This window comes from Pagrus pagrus (assembly GCF_965226575.1).
Source record: "Pagrus pagrus genome assembly, chromosome: 2".
NCBI classification, from domain to species: Eukaryota; Metazoa; Chordata; class Actinopteri; order Spariformes; family Sparidae; genus Pagrus; species Pagrus pagrus.
The window spans coordinates 19,037,883-19,057,256 of NC_140186.1; the positions used below are offsets into that span (position 1 = coordinate 19,037,883).

A 19,374-nucleotide genomic window follows, 5' to 3' on the forward strand; every position below is an offset into this window, starting at 1 on the left:
TCACCGGAGACATGCAGACTGCAGTTACTGCAAATTTTCCAGATACAAAAAGTGTCTTCAGAGAGAAATAATTGCGGACTCTGCCTCTCTTCTGCAGGGAAGAAACCTGCAAAACTATTCTGCCTCATAGTCTCCTTTATTTCTGTTACCAAATCTTCTCCTTCTGAGAATCTTCCATTCTCCAAAGGTGTCAGAAAATATTTTAATATGAAGTCCACACTGTATATGTGGCAATAAAGCACAGTTTGTATCCCATAATCTTCTTGCTAGTACCAAACAAGGGAACTAAAAAAAAAACCCACTGACACCATTATTTACTTTTTACTAAAAGCAAGCATTGACACGCACCTAGTTTAACTCATACTGGCAACAAGACACCTACAGTCCTGTAGTCCCAGCACTGTTCCTACTAATGTCTCATATTGACATACTCTCTCAATGTCCAGCATTTTGCATTGCAATTACATTGCGCTAATGGCCTGGACACTGATACACAAACATAACTTTGTTTTTTACCAGTAATTACTACATCTGTAATAAGAAGAATAATCAATGTAAATATAAATCACTACATTATGGAAAATGGGTATTGTATTGGTCGAACAACTTGTAAAGGCTGATGGGCAGTTGTACATATAATGAATTCTGTTCCTAATTCAGGAAACCCTGAAAACAATATGATGTGCTTTAGCTTCTTGTAGGTTTAGTAACTGAGGGTCCAATGATTGATCATTTTAATAGTGGAGTATTCCTTGGAGAAGTTGACATAACCAAGAATAAATGCTCAAATAAAGGCTGAATTGCATACAAACTGTAACTCTACCCCCGAGGAAGGGTCTTTTGGGCTTAGCTTCTTGGAGAAAACAAATTAAGTTAAATTTTTTTTTTTTTTATTTGCATAGAATACATTTCGCAAAAAGACATTTGAGTGTGGGTGTGGAACTGAGTATTTTTTGCACCTTCTCCACGATGCAAATCAACTGAAAGTCAACCAGAAGTGACTGGTGTTGTTAGCACGATGTCATACTGTAGTGATCGGGTCTACTGGATACCAGTTGTTTGACAACTGTATATGAATAATATGATTGATAAAGATGAAGTAATACAGTTAACAGCAGCAGCAAAGGAAAGAAAAATGTACAGATCAGGTTACACCAGCAAGGGATGCCACTCTGCACGTAATTCTGGGTGATGTAAAAACAAAAAAAAAGAAGTGTTTTATTTGTGGGTTTAGAGGGATAAAGGCCTATATGATCTTTAAAGTTAATCTACGCCGTCAACACTTATAAACAAGCTTGTGTAACGTGTAGCTTTAACACATATGAATTCATATTTCAATCAGTTCTGTTCACTTGCTAAACTGTACGAGCGCCTCCGTGTGATCTGTCTGTACACATACGATCTTTGGCTACACCAAACCTCGCGCTCGTTTTAAACGTCGCGTCACTTCTGCTCACGTTCACGACGCAGCACAAACCGCCACAGTGTTCAGGTTTGGTGTGTTTACGTGTAATGTTTACCCTGGATTCAGCTAGCTAAAACACACAGTTAGCTCGCTCGGTGTGAAACATGACAGAAAACTGACGCTTTTGCTAAAGTTGACGTCGAGCTGACGTTACCTGACGCATCATGCATGACAGCCAAGCGTCACAGCCGAGTTGCCTCCGGAAAGTCTTTAAATTTAAAGTCTTTTACGATGCTAAACAAACTCAAACAGAGCAAGGTTTGTAAAGATGCTTCGTGCCCAAGTGAAGACCAGCCGAGAGCCGCCGAGGTGATAACGGTGGTGTTATCAGGGTCGAGCCTCTCCAGTGAGGTCCCAGATTCAACCTCGCACGGGTCAGATGTTGCTGCTGGAGGCATCTCCAACAAAAAGGCCGACCCACTTCAGGAGCAGACTTTTTGCGCAAAAGGCGTTAAAGTTGCGCCAATTTTCTTGCGTGCAACACAGCATAGAAAGAGTAAACACAGCAGTGATGGGAAGCTGCATCAGTCTGCAGAGAAGCTGGAGAAATCAGTGCTCCCTCCTCAGAGTGAGGGTGTGCAGCAGGTGAGAAGTCGGCCCTCTCGCCTGACAGAGAGAAAGTGGTCGCCATCAGCTCTGCACAGCTGTCTGGAGGACATCCGAACATCTAACCCCGCATTTCCTGTCCGAGCAGTGTTCATCACTTTGCAGAAGAAATCAAATCTGCAGGATTCAGGTGAGATTGAGCAACAGTCTGTTATTAACGTACTCATAAAAAAGCTTGGTGGCATTGACTGGTTATGGCTCTATCTCCTTTCTTAAGCAGAAACCTCCCTGAAGATAAGCTCCCCACAGAACCACCTCAAAGAGAAGAGAAAGCGGGAGAATGAAAGCTCGGAGTGCGAGCCCAAACGCCTGAGGTCTAGTCATATCCTTACTGAGGGTGATGCTGCTATGGGTCACTGTCACATATCAGCACAGGGTGTCCAGGGAGGTGCTGTCCTGACGGCCAGGAAGCAGCCAGGAAGCAACAAGCTAAGTCGCTCTTACAGACTGAGGCAGCAGAGTGGGATCCCAGCAGGCCTGAAGATCAACTGTGAGCCGAAGTCTGAAGTGATAAAGGACACAGAGTATCACAGCCAGTCACTCGACACTTCCAGTATTCCCCAAAGAGGTAAATATGTTATGACGTGTTTTATTTCATCTGAATTGCAGGATTTAAGATTTGCTCCCCTTTCTTTTGTCTAGCTTCCAGTTTTGAGGATGTTCTCTGGACAGACAAATACAGCCCTCAGCATTCAAGCGAAATCATCGGCAACTCCGCCTCTGTGACCAAACTACAAAAGTGAGCTTTGAAAAAGTAGCTCCCTTACCGTCTCACTGATATATTGGACTTAAAATCAGTGTGAGCAAAATCTTTTGTTTTTTCTCTGGAATTCAGATGGTTGAAGCAATGGAAACTAAGAGCTGACCGTGATGAGAAGAGAAAAGTGGATGAAAGGAAACGAGAAGAAAACAGCAACGGTATGAGCTGGCATTCGTCTCACTTTTATCTCAGCCCAGAGTCAAATTTTTAATGTGGGTTTTAGATTTGTAACGTTGGCTGCTTATTTTTGGGTATCCGCATGACTAAAGTTTTATTTGAACAACTCAGGATTTCACATAATTTTCCATGTGTGGGGCCTTTTGGTTGTTGAACCGACCTCCTGTGCAGACTCATGGGACTGTGGAGACTTCCAGGGTGAGGCTGGGACAGAAGACGACAGAGAGGAGACATTGTGTAACACCGTGCTGATTACAGGACCTCCAGGCGTGGGAAAGACGGCCGCAGTGTATGCCTGCTGTCAGGAGCTTGGCTTCAAGGTTGGACTCAAACTGGACTTGAATCCATGATGCTATAGCTGATTATCTGCATCCATAAAATATCTTTAAATATGCCAGAGATGTGAAGTACCAAACAGTGATACCTGACAGTGTGTGAAATCTCTGTAGTAGCTCCCCACTGAGAACTGTGTAAAAGTACTCCCAAATATACGACCACGTTTCATACTTCATATGACCCTAACCTAGAATGTTGAAAACGATGTGCCTTCTAGAAATAATGTTAGTAATGAAAAATGAAATAAAATGCTTTAGAAACAGTTATTAAAAGCTAAGAAACAGAAAACATTTCACTCATCACTGTCAGTGTCTATGCCACTAACCCCTTGACAAAATGACAGATGTCTGTATGCTTTAAGAAATTTAATGGCCCGTGCACACATGATGTGTCATATCAGACGTCTCAATCTGCAACCCTCTTTTAGTGTCTTTCGTCACAAGTTTGTAGAGTTTGAGGATGCATATTTTTTGTTCTACACAGAAATAGAAATGGGGCTGATTTGATATGGAAAAAGAAAATATAATGTAGTTATTTCGACCGATATATCAAATGGGATGTGAGTCCCACTTTAAAGTGGGAGTGGAAATTTTTGTATTTGATTTTTACAGAAAAAAAATATGAAAATGATTTTTGAGTGGGTTGTGTGCCAAACAAGTATGTTCCCTTAGATCTGGAGAATACGACTTGTGGGTCGGTATCTCTGTATCACCAAGATGCTTTATTTATAATGGTATGTTATGACACATTTTACCTTTACCAAAAAAAAATCCATTGATTGGGATATTGCACTTGGCCATATTGCAATTTCAGTAATGTTTTGATTATTTGTTCAGCCCTACACAGAAATATGTAACTCTCAGTTAGAGGTGGGAATCACAGAGTAAGTAAGAGTGTTTTCAGGGCAAATAATCACCTGGACATCACACTTAAATAAGAGGAATTATCCTTTAAATTTTCTTTTCCTTCTCAAAAGGTATTTGAGGTGAACTGCTCCTCACAGCGCAGTGGTTGCCATATTCTGTCACAGCTGAAAGAGGCTACGCAGTCCCACCTTGTGGAGATGTCGGGGAAGGACCCACTGAAACCAACTTACTTCAACAACTACAGCTCCACTCCGAAATCTGAGAGTTTATCTGGTGGGACATTGTTCAAATCTATCACTGTTGTTTTTTTTAAACTTGCTTACTTAGACAAGCTTTCAAGAAAGACTGTCTTCTGAAAACACTAAAAAATATTTAAAGAAAACGTGAAAACTGTCAGCTTTGTGTAGTGTTTAAATGTATATCTCTAGACAGTAATAGAGGTTTCAGAGTCATATTAACACACTTTAAAGGCTTTTGTATTATTTTCTTAAACAGGAAAAACAGTGCCTCCAAAGAATGTCACCTCTACTTCAAAAAAGAGAGCAGCCCAGAGTTTTGGTCACTCCAGGCGCAAACTAAAAGCTAATCCAGCCACAATTACTTTGGCCAACTACTTTACGATGAAGGCCAAAGCAGATCACTTACACTTCGGTGGCCCGTCGCCGTCTGAAAAACCAGACTGCAAGACGTCGGGCAGCCCCTCACCAGCCTCTGATCAAACAGTGGCACAGAACAAAAAGACAGCCACATCACTCATTCTGTTTGAAGAGGTAAACCATTCGGCAGCTACACACTCCGTGACGTATAATTTAATAGATATGAAACCACACGAAACCCAAGTTTAGTCTGGGATGATCCTGTTGCAAACTGTCTGCTCCCACAGGTTGATGTCATATTCGATGCTGATGTTGGTTTCCTCTCTGCCATCAAGACTTTCATGACAACCACTAAAAGGCCAGTCGTCCTGACCACCAATGGTAAACGCACACACACAGTGTCATTTTGGGAACAATCGATCTGAGGACGAGCTCTGATGCATATTAAATGTCTTCCTCAGATCCCTCATTCAGAGAGAGATTCAACTGCAGCTTGGAGGAAATCATTTTCAAAACCCCGTCAGCTGTAAGTTTTTTATCTCTACACCCCCGTAGGACTTCATTGTGAACATGATTGGGTAGTAACGGATTACATGTTATTTGGATTACATTGTCAGAATTACAAAAAATAAGCAACTATAAATAAGATTATAGTCACATTGTCAAGGAATACTTGCTCACATTTTTGATCACATCTTTAAAATATATCGATTTTTAAATTTTTAAACGTTTTTCTTGATAACCAATGCTGATGATGCCCAAGTGATGATTTACCGATAACTGGAGTTTTTATTCCTTTTTATTCAAATTGAAAATGGAAGCTGAACATTTTGAGTTAGTGATCCTCTTGTGTTACAACAGCAAAGTCCTCCATGTGGCATTTGATTAACAAACCGCGGCTACTTTTAGTATAAGGTGCAATATTTTCAATGTTTGATTTTGAAGTAATCGAACCTAACCCCTGCACACGTTTCCTGAAGCAGCTCACACTTGTCTTGTACATTTGTGACTTCAACAAACTGTGCTTGTTGCAAATATGAGCAAAGAATGACCCAGTCCATCTATTTTCAAGGTGAATGTCTGCAGCTACCTGCAGCTGGTGGCCTTGGCGGAGAATGTGCGACTGGAGTTGGAAGACGTCAGCGGCCTCCTCAGACTGTCTAGAGGTGATGTCAGACGCTGTCTGCTGCAGCTGCAGCTCTGGGTGCACAGTGGTGGAGGACGGGCATCTCAGAGAGGAGGTTCGACTAAGGAGCTGATTGGTGTTCAGCGTAAGTTGCGTAAAAATGAATCACAATCAAGCCCCCTCATAGACAATGTTCATATCAATACAGATTTGCAGGAATTTTCTCAATTTCCCTACCTAGACTCGGATGTTGCTGAAAAAGGAGATGATGTAGACCCTCAGCTTCCTCAATGTGACACAGGCTGCACTGCTAGCATGCTGGGTCTGCAACCTTTGACCCAAAACCAAGTGCTAAACCTTCTAAAGGTGAGTATTGATAAGATCCATCTAGTACATTTGAACTCTATAAGCTTTTTTTCTGAGGAAAATTTGTTTAATCTGTAAATATTTTCTTTCTTAAATTCTTCAGTGTCAGTTCTGGTCTGAAATTGACATGATGAAGCTCCTGAGGCTGCTATCTGAGAGCTGGAGACGAGGTGTGCCTCTTCTGTACTGCAACCTGGAGCTCCTTCTACCCATCAAAGAAACTTCAGTTCACTTCCTGGACAAGAGGACTTGTTCTGGGCTGCACAGTGAGCTGGCAACCCCTGATCCTCACATCCAGCAGCTGGATGGAAATGTCAGCCCGAAGGCGTCCACCACTGACAGCAAATCTGTTCGGAAGATCTCCAGGCTTAGCAGAAGGAAATACATCACGCAGTGTGACATCATATCATCTTCTAGTGTGACAGAAGCTCCTCAACGAACATCATCATCGCCAAAGAGGGCTCATTCAAAAGCCGCTAGTTCAAGAGACAGGACTGAACAAAATGCAGCCAAAGTGGAATCTGATTGTTTGGATGCATTGACTGACTACTTTGACCTCATGTCATACCTAGATGCCACAATGCCGGCTGCAGCGCCGCTTGTTCCAGGCTCATGCACACCCGAGGCGTTTGTCTGGACAGGAGTTGAGATAAAGGACGGTTTGTTGGATGAGATGAGTGAGGAGGAGGAGGAGGGCAGAGGTTGGAGCCAGGAGAGGCTGTTGGATATTCAGGCTGCTGTCGAGGGCTTTGGGTTTCACAGGTACCTGTGGAGAGTTTTTGAGGCATGGACTGAAGGCCAAAAATACAGACAGGAACTGGGAGACACGAGATGGGGGAGGCTAGTGGAGAGACTGACTTTACCTGCATCTTCCAAAAGCCTCAGCTTTAGTTTTCAACCTCTATGTGCACCAAGGTGAGCCAGTTCTCCTTCTGATCCTCTGAATACTGATTCAGATCATTAACTGTCAACGGAATTTCACTCTGTTAAATAACTTTAGCACCCAAAGCTCATGATGATGTGTACGTCATTATAAAGCAGAAAACAAAGACTGTCTGTTTTTCAAACATGTCATACTCGTGCGTGTCCCCTGCAGAGTGTCCCAGAGGAGGTATGAGCTGAGCAGGATGGTGCTCTCCAGTAAATCCTTTAACGTGCTGGGGAACAGGCGAGCTGTCAGTGTGGACTACATGCCGGTCCTCCGCTACATCTGTCGCCTTCAGAGAGCACAGCGGCAGAAAGAGGAACCAGTCCGGTGAGACAAATACAGATTTATATTCACTTTCACTTCAGGAGGACGATTGACGTCGTTTAGAATGATAGCATTGTTTTTAATAAATGAAAACACTGTCGCATCAGGTTAGTCAGTGTGACAATGATGGTATCTAACTTGTATCTGAGTTATTTTTTTCCGTAAGCCCTGAGCTAACTTATCAGTTAACTCGTCAATTTGAATGTTTGATGAAATGTTTTTGCCAAGTATTAAACCCTAATTTGACTACTAATGCGATGTTGTACATCCAACTAATACTCAATTTGTACTAAAACTTTGACTAAAATCTAATAATTTATCCTCCACATTAGGTGTCTGAACTACCTCAGCAGCATACACCTGGGTCTCTCAAAGTCGACCGTTCATCTCCTGGCAGAAGATTTCTCCTAGAGAAAAGTCTGGAACACTGAAGAGCCTCGCGTCCATTAGCACGAGCAGCCAGTATTTATTTTACTGTGAATCAATTTTACCCGACTACTGCCTCCAACTTAATACTGTAAAATGAATTTAATTCAGTTCAGATGAGAAATCATGTTTTATTTACATGTACTTGCAACCATGAAAAGTGAATAAAATATTCTATATTCTTTTTAATTATGTTTATCTTTTATTTCATAAAACCTTTTTAACCCAAAGCAACAGGAGTGAAAATCCTGAGACATCTGGAGTATGGAAGACAGCTATTACTTTATGAAAGTGTCCATATCGAACAACATCAACGGCAGAAATGACAAAACTCTTCAGCAACTCTCATGCTAACTAACCCAAAAAAACATTTTAGAGTGTTTAATGTAACAATTAGAACAGACAATACTTTAAATTAGGGATGCACCATTTTATCGGCCACTCTTTCCCTTGTTTACTACTATTGGCAAATACGATAGCACAAATAGCACTGACAGTTGTCTGTCTGTTGTGTCACATTAATTTTACACCGGCACATTCATGGGATACTGGCTCGTGAAATCTCTGCCATCAGTTTTTAAGGCTATGTAAGTGCTGAAATTTCTTATCATTAATGGGTAGAAGGCTAAAAAGGTAACGTTTAAAGTAGTTTGATAAATATGTATGATCGAATTTGTGCTCTTTCAAAATAATGTAATTAGGAATTCAAAACTATTGATATTTTTTATATTATAATTATATAATAATAATTTCATTGTTTATAGGCAAAAAACATGGAATAAATAACAAAATAAACGACAGCAAAAGAAATTGTCACGCAATCGGTGCATCCCTAACTTCAATCAACCAGCACCACATCTGTTCAAAGAGGTAATCGTATGCTAAAAGTCCACAAGGGCTCAGAGTGCCACTCCGGCATGCGGTGGCTAACTGGAAGATTCACTGAGCAGCTCGTAAAAAGCGACTGCCTGAAGCAGGGCGTCACACAGTTCCTCTCCTCCCCTGCCAATTTTGAACGAATTCCTGTACTTCACCAATAGGTCAGGAGGGACGTTTATCCTGGGGAAGTTCTGAGTCACCGACTCGGTCATCAGCTTCCGGACTGTCTGTGCCCCGCTGGTCCGAGACTCGCCCACCATGAGTCCAAAGTGACGTCCCACAGCGGTGCGCATCATGTTCAAAACTCTGCAAATGAAGGAAGAAATGGAGGAGGGATGTAAGTGTGTGAACCTTCACTGACTTCAAGACAGTTGACACAAAAAGGGTGAAAGGCCAAGAACATTTCTAGATGAATGTCATCTTTGTTGTACAGTATTTTGGTGCATTTCATAATTATTAATTCCCTTTTCCCCACCTAGGAGGAATGTTGGCCTTGGGTGGGGGGTTTCTTGGCTCCAGCAGAGCGAACAGCATGGCCTCCACAGTCCTCATGTGTGCCATGATGGGGAACAGAGCCGTATTCTGGACTGAGATGGAGGACTTCTCTATTATGTAGAAGTCAGCTGATGGGAGGAGTGACACAACTGTGGAGACCTGAGGGCAGAAAAGAAAATTATAAATTGTGCTCTTGGTTCAAATTCCTCACCATGACTTCAACCCAAATGTTAAGTTAAAACACAAGGACAATGGCCATTCTCCAGTTTCTATACTCAACTGGTCACTGTGTAAGATTTCAGTAATAACATGGACTCTGACAGTCATACTCACATCACTCAAGTAGGCAGGGGCCATGTATGTTCCCTTCAAGAAGTTTGGACAGTCCAGCTGTTGCCAGTCCAGGACTGTCATCCCGCGGTTCAGATGGGTCCAGGCGATTTTATTAGTCCCACATACTAGTGACACAATGGACTTGGCATCCTGAACAAACATACAGAATCAAGATGGGGTCACTGTGAATTATCCTGCTTCCTCTTTTTACATTTAACAGTTTGACAACTGAAATGAGATTAACTCTGCATCTGACATGTGAGTCAACACATCATTTGAAAACTTGTTTATGTGGTTCATGAGCTTTTTGTCAAGGCAGTTAAATGGACTCGCATCAACTGACTACTCAAGGTGCTTAACAAATGTCGCATTCGCCCTTTCATACGCTGATGGCACACGGCCGATACAGCTTCCTATCCAAGGTGCTTCTCAATCATTTTTAGCTCAGCCATTCACACACTGATCGAACAGCTATCTGGAGCAATTCGGGGTTCAGTATCTTGCCCAAGGATACTTCAACATGCAGCCAGGGCATCCGAGGATCGAACCAGCGACTTTCCGATTACTGGAAGCCCCGCTCTACCTCACATTATTTGAGTAATCTTGAATTGGAGACAACAAATTTTTAACACAAATCTTGCATTACAAACGGGTCATAGAGTTTGAAATGTATGGGTGTAACAAGCAAAGACAATGATTATGTGGGAAATGTAGGAACTTAACCTATACTAGGGAATGCCCAACTATATCCACTTCTCATCTGTATCAGCTGATAATAAATAAAATCAGCATCGGCACAAAATAAGCATTTCTGCCAATAAGGTGACCCTTTAAATATGCGTACACAACGTGAAGTGTTGAAGTAGTTTTGAATGTGTATCTTGAAAAAAATGCATGTATACATCACAATATAAGAAGGCATACTTTGTTCATTCCACTATTATCACTGCCTCTGTTACATCGATGTTTATGGCTGTTTTTGATTTGATTTGAGTCCTGCTACTTTACAGAATTGCAATACTAAACCGTAAAAAATGACTCAGTTGATCATCTCAGTATATCCAGATCACTGCAATACAAGCCTTGTATAACCTAAATATGATAGCAGAGCAGCAGTGTGAGGCTGATCAGGCATCTCCATCATCCTCATGCCAGGTGGATCCTTGTGAACACAGAGACCGCAACTTAAATCTTTAAGATAAAGAAAGTCTCTCCTTGGCCACCCCACTTATGTTCATGTTTAAAACCCGACAATGAGCATTTTTCACAGGTGGGTGAAAATGTGGTTGTTCTGACCAATAAACACATGCACGTGATCAGAACCTCACCTCCAACCAGGACCTGTCGACCTCTGGCCTGATAAACTTGGCCAACTGAATCCTCACTTTCTTCCCCTTCTTCACCGGGTTGAGGATGGAGTTGAAGACCGTCACGGCACTCTTGTGCTTCAGCAGCGGGACATTCACCACACTCTCCAGGGTTTTAAAAGGTCCGTTTTTAGTCCTGTACTCCACAATGTTGAGCGACTTGCGGCCTCTCAGGAGCTTGACGCCGGCCAGCTCTGATGGCTCGGCGTTGTTGAGCAGCTGGAGGATGACGTCTCGTTGCGCGGTGGTGTAAAACTCATCCAGCGGTCTGTTGTCCTCTTTGCAGGGCTCGGAGGTGGAGGTGAGGGCGGCGTCCAGGGTCTCAAAGCCGGCGACGGGAACCCGGCTCCGCCAGCAGCATGTGCACTGGAGATACCGCAGCTCCAGCTCAGGGAGGGAGCAGTGCTGAGGACGAAGGAATAATCCAGGCTGTCCTGAGTACTGACCTGCGGAGGAAATACAGGAGGGAGATGAAGTTCAGACAAGTCCACAACACGTGAGCAGAGGGCCCCGGTGTGCGTTAATGTTGACAACAGATAGATATCAGGCTGCCTGAATTCACCTTAAATGTGTAAAACAGATGGGAATAATTATATAACCACTAACAGCAGTAGTTAGCATTTAAAAGTAAGGTTAGCTTAGTTAAATTAGCTTGCTAAATTAGTCGGCGAATGCAACTTTATAAAAAGTGAGTATAAGACAGCCAGTTCACAACAAACACCTACTTCTATAAACCACCGATGATAGGAAGCGCCTGGCGAACCACATCATCGTTTATTAGAAATAAATTAACGACCGTTTTGGCTACAACATCATACAGGTGAAAAAACTTCGCCCTTTCGTTGTGGTCCGGCGGTTTTCAACTGACCGGCGTGGCACCACAACACAACTGCGATTGGTTCCGGACTGCTTCTTCTTCTGCTTTGTGTTTGCTGGCGAACCGACTTTACATGTGTATGTCGCCACCTACTGTAGGACAGTGTCATTGCACTAATTCATATGGTGTTGAGGTAATTACTCAGCTACTTCAATTTTCTTGTCTTTACAAAACTGAGAGGGTATAAAAACACCACTGCAATACAATTCAACGGCACCACTGACTGAAGTGGCATGTAACTAAGTATATTTTAAGTGCAGCTATGTGGTACTTCATTTGAGTATTTATATTTTATGACACTTTATTCTTCTACTGCACCACATTTCAGAGGGAACTATTGATTGCACCTTTAACGCTGCAACAATTTAGTCCACAGCTTTAGTTATTTTGTGATTGTAAATAATATAATGAAATATATACAGAGCTATACTAGGAATCAAAAGGTCATCAAAATCCATGTTCATGTAAAACGGTAAAGGTAAAGTATATTGTATTATGTGAGGAGGTATGTGTGAGGTTTCCTGCCTTTATAACAAGTGCAAAAACATTTTAAATTAATAAAAAATCTTAATAATAATTAGTGTGTAGAGTCCCTAAATCTTCACATACTTAAGTACATCTAAGTAATCATGATGAGCAAGAACATTTTTAAACATCCCCTCCAGACACGTTGTAAGATGTCTATAAAACACTCTTTGACTTTGACTAATATCTTTCTGATACCTTTCCTCCCTTGTCGGCTCGACGCCTCTTGAAGTCAGATTTTTTTTTTTATGAGCAGAAAGAAAATTTACACTTTGAACCATGAATGTGAAAACAGCCTTCTGGTGTCAAACTCTGCACGTACTTCATTCTACACAGTCAAGATCAAACATTCAACTGTGGGAACAAGAAGAGAATACTTATTTATCTATTATAATAAAGAAATTATTCTGTCATGTCTACCCTGTTTGTGAATTAACTGCAAAATATGCTGAGTTGATCCACATTTCATCTCAGATATATACAGTGTACCTCCCCCAACATGATAATACTTCACTAAAACCAGTTCTATGAGCTATACATACAAGTCAATCACCCTGTTATATGGTGACGTCTGTTTCACTTCCTTTCTATGTTATTTCTGGACCTCTGCGTTTGTGTGCAGAACAATAAACTTCATGATGCTGTGCTGGTAAGAGGAAATGCTCGGCGACTGGCCAATGAGAAGAAATATGTTTTTCACCTGCTACAGAGGTCTGTGTACCATTCAATGTGGAGAACCAATATGGAGATAACACCTAGTAGCTCTTCTGCTGGGACTCTCCTGTTAGTCTGACTGAAGCAAACTACCTTCACCTATGGCCAGTCTTGAAAGAAACAACAAAATCCTGCTAGATTTGGTGCGACAGCCAGGTAACAACTTGTGTGCTGACTGTGGAGCTCCCGGTGAGTACGCTGACAAAGATTCATAGCCACAATACATTCATTTTAAAATGATATATACGTCTCTGGACTGATTCACAACAATACATGTTTTGTCAAAGACCATTCTACCTGAATTAACACGTTTTCTTGATTAAAGTTTAAAGAATGGTAAACAATAACTTGTGTCATGAGGCCATGTGGTGTTTGTGAACAGAACTTTATTATTTATTAGTTTTGTTTTATAACTAAGTCACGTTTTATAATCAACTTTCATAAGGGGAAGTGGCCGATGCTATATTCTGCTGCATGATCTCACTGTTCCTCCTCTACCAGTCTGCCACCATCACTGACGAGAACAGCTAATGAAGTCATTGTGTGAGAGTGAAAGACTAGCAACAAGTCAAATGTTTAAATTAAACCCACTGTTCAATTTAAACACAGATTTTTAATGCACGTTACAGCTGAGAGAAAGAAACTGTGATTGTCTCTCCCAGTTTATTGTGTTATGGTGTGTATTTGCTGCTTATACAGTGAAGTTCATAGTGTATTTAGTTCCTTCTTACAGTGTAGATGTTGTTATAGATGTCGTTATATGCTTCTACGCTCACAGATCCTGACTGGGCCTCCTACACTCTTGGTGTCTTTGTGTGCCTGAACTGCTCAGGGATGCATCGAAATCTGCCCGCTGTCAGCAAAGTGAAATCCATACGTCTGGATCGCTGGGAGGATTCACTAGTAGAGGTATAGCCTGTGTTTGTAGTTTGTATTCATTTTATACGGAAAGCTTATAACAGTTTTTGATTTTTTGTTCACCTTAAGTTTGTATATTTTGAAAATTTGGTTTGAGTTTTTAGTCAAACTCCAACTCCAACAAATTATATTTTTTTCGACCATCTTTTGTCGACATAAACAGCTTTTCTTCTTTAGAAAAACTTAAATCTTTAAGTTTTGGAAACAAAAACAAAAAAAATCAGTATTTCTAAAATTGCTGAGAAAACACCAGTTTAAAGGTGCATTACGTAAGAATTTTATTTGAAAACACTAAAAACTACAATCATCTACAGAATGTGAAGAAATAACAGTGTTGAGATCATGATGACTTCATGATGACGTATTTTGGTTTAGATATATCTACTGAAGCTAACATGCTAACAATCTAGCCCCATTGTGTCCCTTTCCGAAGCTCCTGCACTAGAGGTGTATGCAACAACACTGCCCCGGTGACTCCATCTCACAGTCCAGACAGCTAGCTGCACGGCTAACAGAGCTAATAAGCTAACAGCAGCTACAGTAAGCAGTGATTAGTGCTTACTGTGGTTACATGCTGCCCCCTATTTGTTCCTATTTGTTTGATCCAGAGTATGAACAAGTGGCCAATTTTTACATATTGCACCTTTAAAGTGAATAATGATTTAATATTTTTAATTGCAACCTTAAGCATCCAAATAATGACAAATCTTGTTCACAGCTCAACATGAACAATATTTTTTTGTGTGTTTGTTCCTGAAACTCAAAGTTAACTTAACAAAAGATTGTAGGATGGCAAAACTTTTTATTGGTTAAATGTCAATGAATTTGAATTTGAGTTTGATGTAAAAAAAATAAACTGTGAGGACAGTTGTCTTGGAATTATGACTTTTCTCAACATTTTTATTTACAGTGTATATATATTTTAATCTGTGTATTTTATATATATTTTTTCTGTCTACTTTTCTAATTGTTATTGTTCTTCTTCTTTATTTTTAGCGTTGTCTATCTGTCACAGATAAAACATTGACATTTTGAATCTTAACCTGTCCACCGTGATACTTTATTCTGTACACATGGGCAATTGTTCAAGCGTACACTCTGATCTCAACATGGATACATGTTTTGTTTATAATCTCATGTGGGATGTGTTTAGTTGTCCACTCTGCAAGACAGAGGATCTACAAATAACAAAACTCAAGTTGAAACTGAAATGAATTTCAATTGTGTGGCTGCAGTTCATGCAGAAGATGGGAAATTCTGCAGCCAAAGCCATTTATGAGAAGTATATCCCCGCCTTCTTTTACCGGCCGCAACAAAAAGACTGCAAGTGAGTGACTGCAACACATTCACCTCATTAGCTCAGTGAAAATGTAGAATCAACAAACAGTCTATTTAGTGAATGGGAGTGGAGAGGTTTAGAAAGAGGAACAAACACCGAGAGCTGGGTGCAGAGGTGGAGGTGCTAGTATGAATCAGACTCATTCATCAATGACAGGTCCATATCTTTTTAGTTGCTGGTATTTACTGAACCATTTGTGTTTTATCCATGAGGAAAGCGTAATGAGTGTTTTGCTTTGCTTTAAGTGTTCTTAAGGACCAATGGATCCGTGCAAAGTATGAAAGAGAAGAATTCACAGGAGAAAAAACCCACTTTCAGCAAGCCTATAATGCTGGTGAGTATCCTTATTATATTCTTACCATCAGCAAAATATTCAAAACTTTGCGTTTATTTCTGTGCTTAAGATGCAGTTAAGTTTCTCCTCATCGCTTTTATTCATTTGATGCTACGAACACAGACGTGTTTGAGTCAACACTATGGAAGAAGGGCAAGGACAACAAGCAGTATCTCAAGAGGGTCTTCCTGCTGTCCCGCAAAGACTTCACCCTCAGATACTTCATCAAAGAGGATGTGAGTAGTTCTTTCGCCTGATCATCATTTACTCTGCAATGTTAAATGAGCGTATACCAGCTTTGTTTCTAATCCCTCGAAATGCTCCCTCAAAGTCCAAGGTCCCCAAAGCGGTCATCTCCATGAAGGACCTGAATGCAGTTTTCCAGCCAGAGAAGATCAGTCACGCTCACGGCCTACAGATCTCCTACCTGCACGACGAGCGTATGAGGAATCTGTTTGTTTATCACGAGAATGGACAGGTGAGCTCGAGTGCTGTTGTGTTTGTATTTCCGCTTTAATAGAAAAAATGTCTTAACTTAACAAACTTAACAAAACCTGTAACATCTGTCTCCAACCTTTTGATCCTAAACTTGATGTTAGAGCTGAGAAAGATGATGATGTGATCTAGACCCAGTAAAACCTGTATTCCCAGTTCCAGTTCCATTGTTTTATGTATTCCTGATGTGCTCTTCTGTATCTAATGCCTCGTAGATAATTGTATCCTTGTTCAATGCTATCCGGGCAACACGCTTTGCATACCTGCAGAAGAAACATCCCACTCTTCATGATAATGACGTGAGACACATTTTTAAAATATAATTCTCAGATGGATTGTTAAAGTCACAGGTAACTCCACCACGTTTACACATTAAAGTGTGCTAACAGGTTATTAGGTTAGTACTACAGAATATGTGATAAAGGTACAATAAAGCCTTTTGTGGCTCCAGAGGAAGCTGCATGTTATCTGATAAATTACCTCAAGCGATGTCACTCAGTGGCCAAGTTGCATTGTGGGTAATGTAGGTGCCAGGTTTTGAAAAGCAACATTGCCCTCTAATGCGGCAGAACCACAGATAAAACCTTTTTATTCGACACATTCTTCTTCCTTTCCAAAATCTGGCGTCTACACTACCCACAATGCAATTTAAGCACTGCGTGACATCACTGGGGGCAATTTATCAGATCAAATGTAGCTTCCTTTGGAGCCACAAGAGGCTTTATACTACTTTTTTCACACATGCTGTAGTACTCCAGAAGACCTGTAAACACACTTTAATGTGTAAAATTGGTGGAGTTACCCTTTAAATACAATTTTTGTTCAGTTTTTCTGTTCAGTTAACGGTGTCACCTGTCTTTCCTCACACAGCTAATACCTCAGATAACAAGACATTGCCTGAAGGAGGGGTACATGGAGAAAACTGGCCCCACGGTCTGTCTAGTATCTGAATTTATTGGATTTGTTTACTTTTGTTGTATCTGTCAAATTCATTTGTGCATTTTTTTTCTCTTTCTGGGTCTATATGTCTTGTTGTCTGTGTGTGTTTTCAGCAACGGGAGCCATTCAAGAAGAGATGGTTCACACTGTGCTCGGGAAACAGAAAGCTTCTATATTTTAAATCTCCACTGGTAATTAACACATAATGCCACTGTGTCTATAGTGTGTGTGTGTGTGTGTATGTGTGTGTGTGTGTGTGTGTGTGTGTGTGTGTGTGTGTGTGTGTGAAAGGTGTGTTAAGAATAAGAAAATAAAAACATTTGAACATTTAAAAAAATAAAAATATTAACCTGAATATTAAGTAATGCTTCTAACACAGCTATGAGAAATACATTGAAAGAGGACAACATTTCCAGGTTTCAATCAAATGCAGATATTAGCCTAATGCGACACCATTAGTAGTGTTTGCAATTAATTAAAGTCATGCTTTCCTTTGTTTTCACTGTCAGGACGCCACAGAGTTGGGTGCTGTCTTCATCGGCACAGAGAGCCACAGCTACTCTGTTTCGGAGATCAGCGGCCGGAGCACGAGGGGAGGCCGGTGGCACTGTGGCATCACGCTGCAGACACCAGGCAGGCAGTTTGTGTTCATGTGTGAGCAGGAGCAGGAGCAGAGGGAGTGGTTGGAGGCCATTACAAAGGTCATCTCTCAAGCCATGACCCCAGAGGACTACGCTAGTAAGATAATGTTATTATATACCTGATATAGTACTGTACAGCTTCCCGTGTTTATCAGATGGTATGAACATGAAGTCCACATGTGAATACGCATTTTTTCTTTCATATGCTGCAGACGAAGCCAACTTGAGACGGGGGAAATGACTGGAAAAGTTCTACCTGCTGGATGTAATAACTGTCCTTTTGGGACATACAAGACTGAAAGCCTTACTCCCAAAAGATGCTCCTGAACGTGTTAGTGGGGATGAAGACAAGCTCTCACTTTGCATGGACTACAGTTTCAGTAATTACAATATAACACCTCGGAGAAGCAGTATATCATGAATTTATTGTTGTGACATGACATAAAAGATTTTTTTGCAACTAAATATTGTATTTATTGAAAATAAGGACTAGATTGCATGTATAATTTGCCATATTTGTGGTAAGTTTGTTGATGTAAACGTTTTGCACACACACTGTTTCATTTTAGCTGTCTGTCTGAACACTCTTCTTAAGCTTAATAAATATAAAACACAAGTGATTCCTGAAATTTCAGAGTTATATCCCTATTCAGGAACAAAGGTAGCGATGTATCACAAGAGACCGTTGAGGATGATATTAGCCATTGCAGAGGTGCCTCTATCTAGATGTCTTCTTTGTCATGTTATTGTGATTGGCAAGGGTACATTACCAACCAGGCCAAGTGGAGACTACAGGTCCCCCAGATCCATATGGGACCTGAAGACTCTGCGTTAACCATGTCGCTAATTTGTTACTAGTGTAAAGTACACTATGAACTGAAAGATCAGGTCCATAAGGTAACACCTAATACTAAATGTCAACCCTTTTTTAGGTCTTTATCATTTCAATTTATATTGTGTTTACAGAGTGAACGTCTCTAAATAAATTTGTGCTTAAAACACATGTTGTGCGATATATGTTGTATAATAAATATACGTAGGCTTTGCTGTATCTAAATAGCTGCTGTTAGTTGTCTTCAGTGGTGGAAAGTACAGTTACTTAAAGGATGAGTTCACCCAAAAATGAAAATATAGCCATTAAGCAGTGTACTTATACTGTAGTATTTCTATTTTGAGCTATTTTATATCTCTACTCCACTACATTTTGCAGGGAAATACTGCAGGCTAATTTTGACTCCATTTATGTGACAGGAACAAAAAGTATATGAAGCATGGTATTTAAAATGAGCTTTAACTAGATGAGCTACAACATTTACAGCAATGTTATAAAAGTTAGATGATAAGTAGCATTACAATGACAGGGGCCATTCTGCAGCCTGAATAGTACTTTTATTTTTGATATGTAAAGTAGATAATACTTTAATACTTTGACTTAAGAGAATAAATGCATGCTGTTTTGTAGCTCAGTGTTTTCAATGTGTGATATTGCTCTTTTCTGAATAGTAAATAAAATCTGACCTGGTTGTCTTGCCTGTGGTGTGT

General features: G+C 40.6%; 3 protein-coding genes across 6 annotated transcripts; 2 read left to right on the top strand and 1 right to left on the bottom strand.

Moving 5' to 3' along the window:
- Positions 1-1,466: 1,466 nt before the first annotated feature.
- Positions 1,467-8,165, top strand: atad5b (ATPase family AAA domain containing 5b). Of its 4 annotated transcripts, none has more exons than XM_084379072.1 (14): positions 1,467-2,201; positions 2,289-2,639; positions 2,714-2,810; positions 2,907-2,989; positions 3,120-3,328; positions 4,321-4,483; positions 4,706-4,980; positions 5,094-5,187; positions 5,268-5,332; positions 5,879-6,077; positions 6,174-6,298; positions 6,402-7,213; positions 7,395-7,553; positions 7,883-8,165. In XM_084379072.1, the coding sequence occupies exons 1-14, from the start codon at positions 1,634-1,636 to the stop codon at positions 7,959-7,961; spliced, it is 3,279 nt and encodes a 1,092-aa protein (XP_084235198.1). In that variant the 5' UTR covers positions 1,467-1,633; the 3' UTR covers positions 7,962-8,165. The 4 variants fall into 4 exon arrangements, with proteins under 4 accessions (XP_084235198.1, XP_084235200.1, XP_084235201.1 ...); XM_084379074.1 differs by having other exon boundaries at positions 5,879-6,047; XM_084379075.1 differs by having other exon boundaries at positions 3,180-3,328.
- Positions 8,088-11,927, bottom strand: tefm (transcription elongation factor, mitochondrial). The gene is made up of 5 exons (XM_084379122.1): positions 11,776-11,927; positions 11,012-11,496; positions 9,684-9,833; positions 9,331-9,509; positions 8,088-9,161 (listed from the first exon to the last, which is right to left on the bottom strand). The coding sequence occupies exons 1-5, from the start codon at positions 11,819-11,821 to the stop codon at positions 8,903-8,905; spliced, it is 1,119 nt and encodes a 372-aa protein (XP_084235248.1). The 5' UTR covers positions 11,822-11,927; the 3' UTR covers positions 8,088-8,902.
- On the top strand, positions 11,468-18,321 carry LOC311272583 (arf-GAP with dual PH domain-containing protein 1-like). Its single transcript, XM_084379109.1, has 12 exons — positions 11,468-11,546; positions 13,162-13,355; positions 13,945-14,075; positions 15,320-15,411; positions 15,669-15,757; positions 15,881-15,993; positions 16,089-16,235; positions 16,468-16,551; positions 17,123-17,185; positions 17,305-17,382; positions 17,701-17,929; positions 18,045-18,321. The coding sequence occupies exons 2-12, from the start codon at positions 13,268-13,270 to the stop codon at positions 18,071-18,073; spliced, it is 1,143 nt and encodes a 380-aa protein (XP_084235235.1). The 5' UTR covers positions 11,468-11,546; positions 13,162-13,267; the 3' UTR covers positions 18,074-18,321.
- Positions 18,322-19,374: the final 1,053 nt, after the last annotated feature.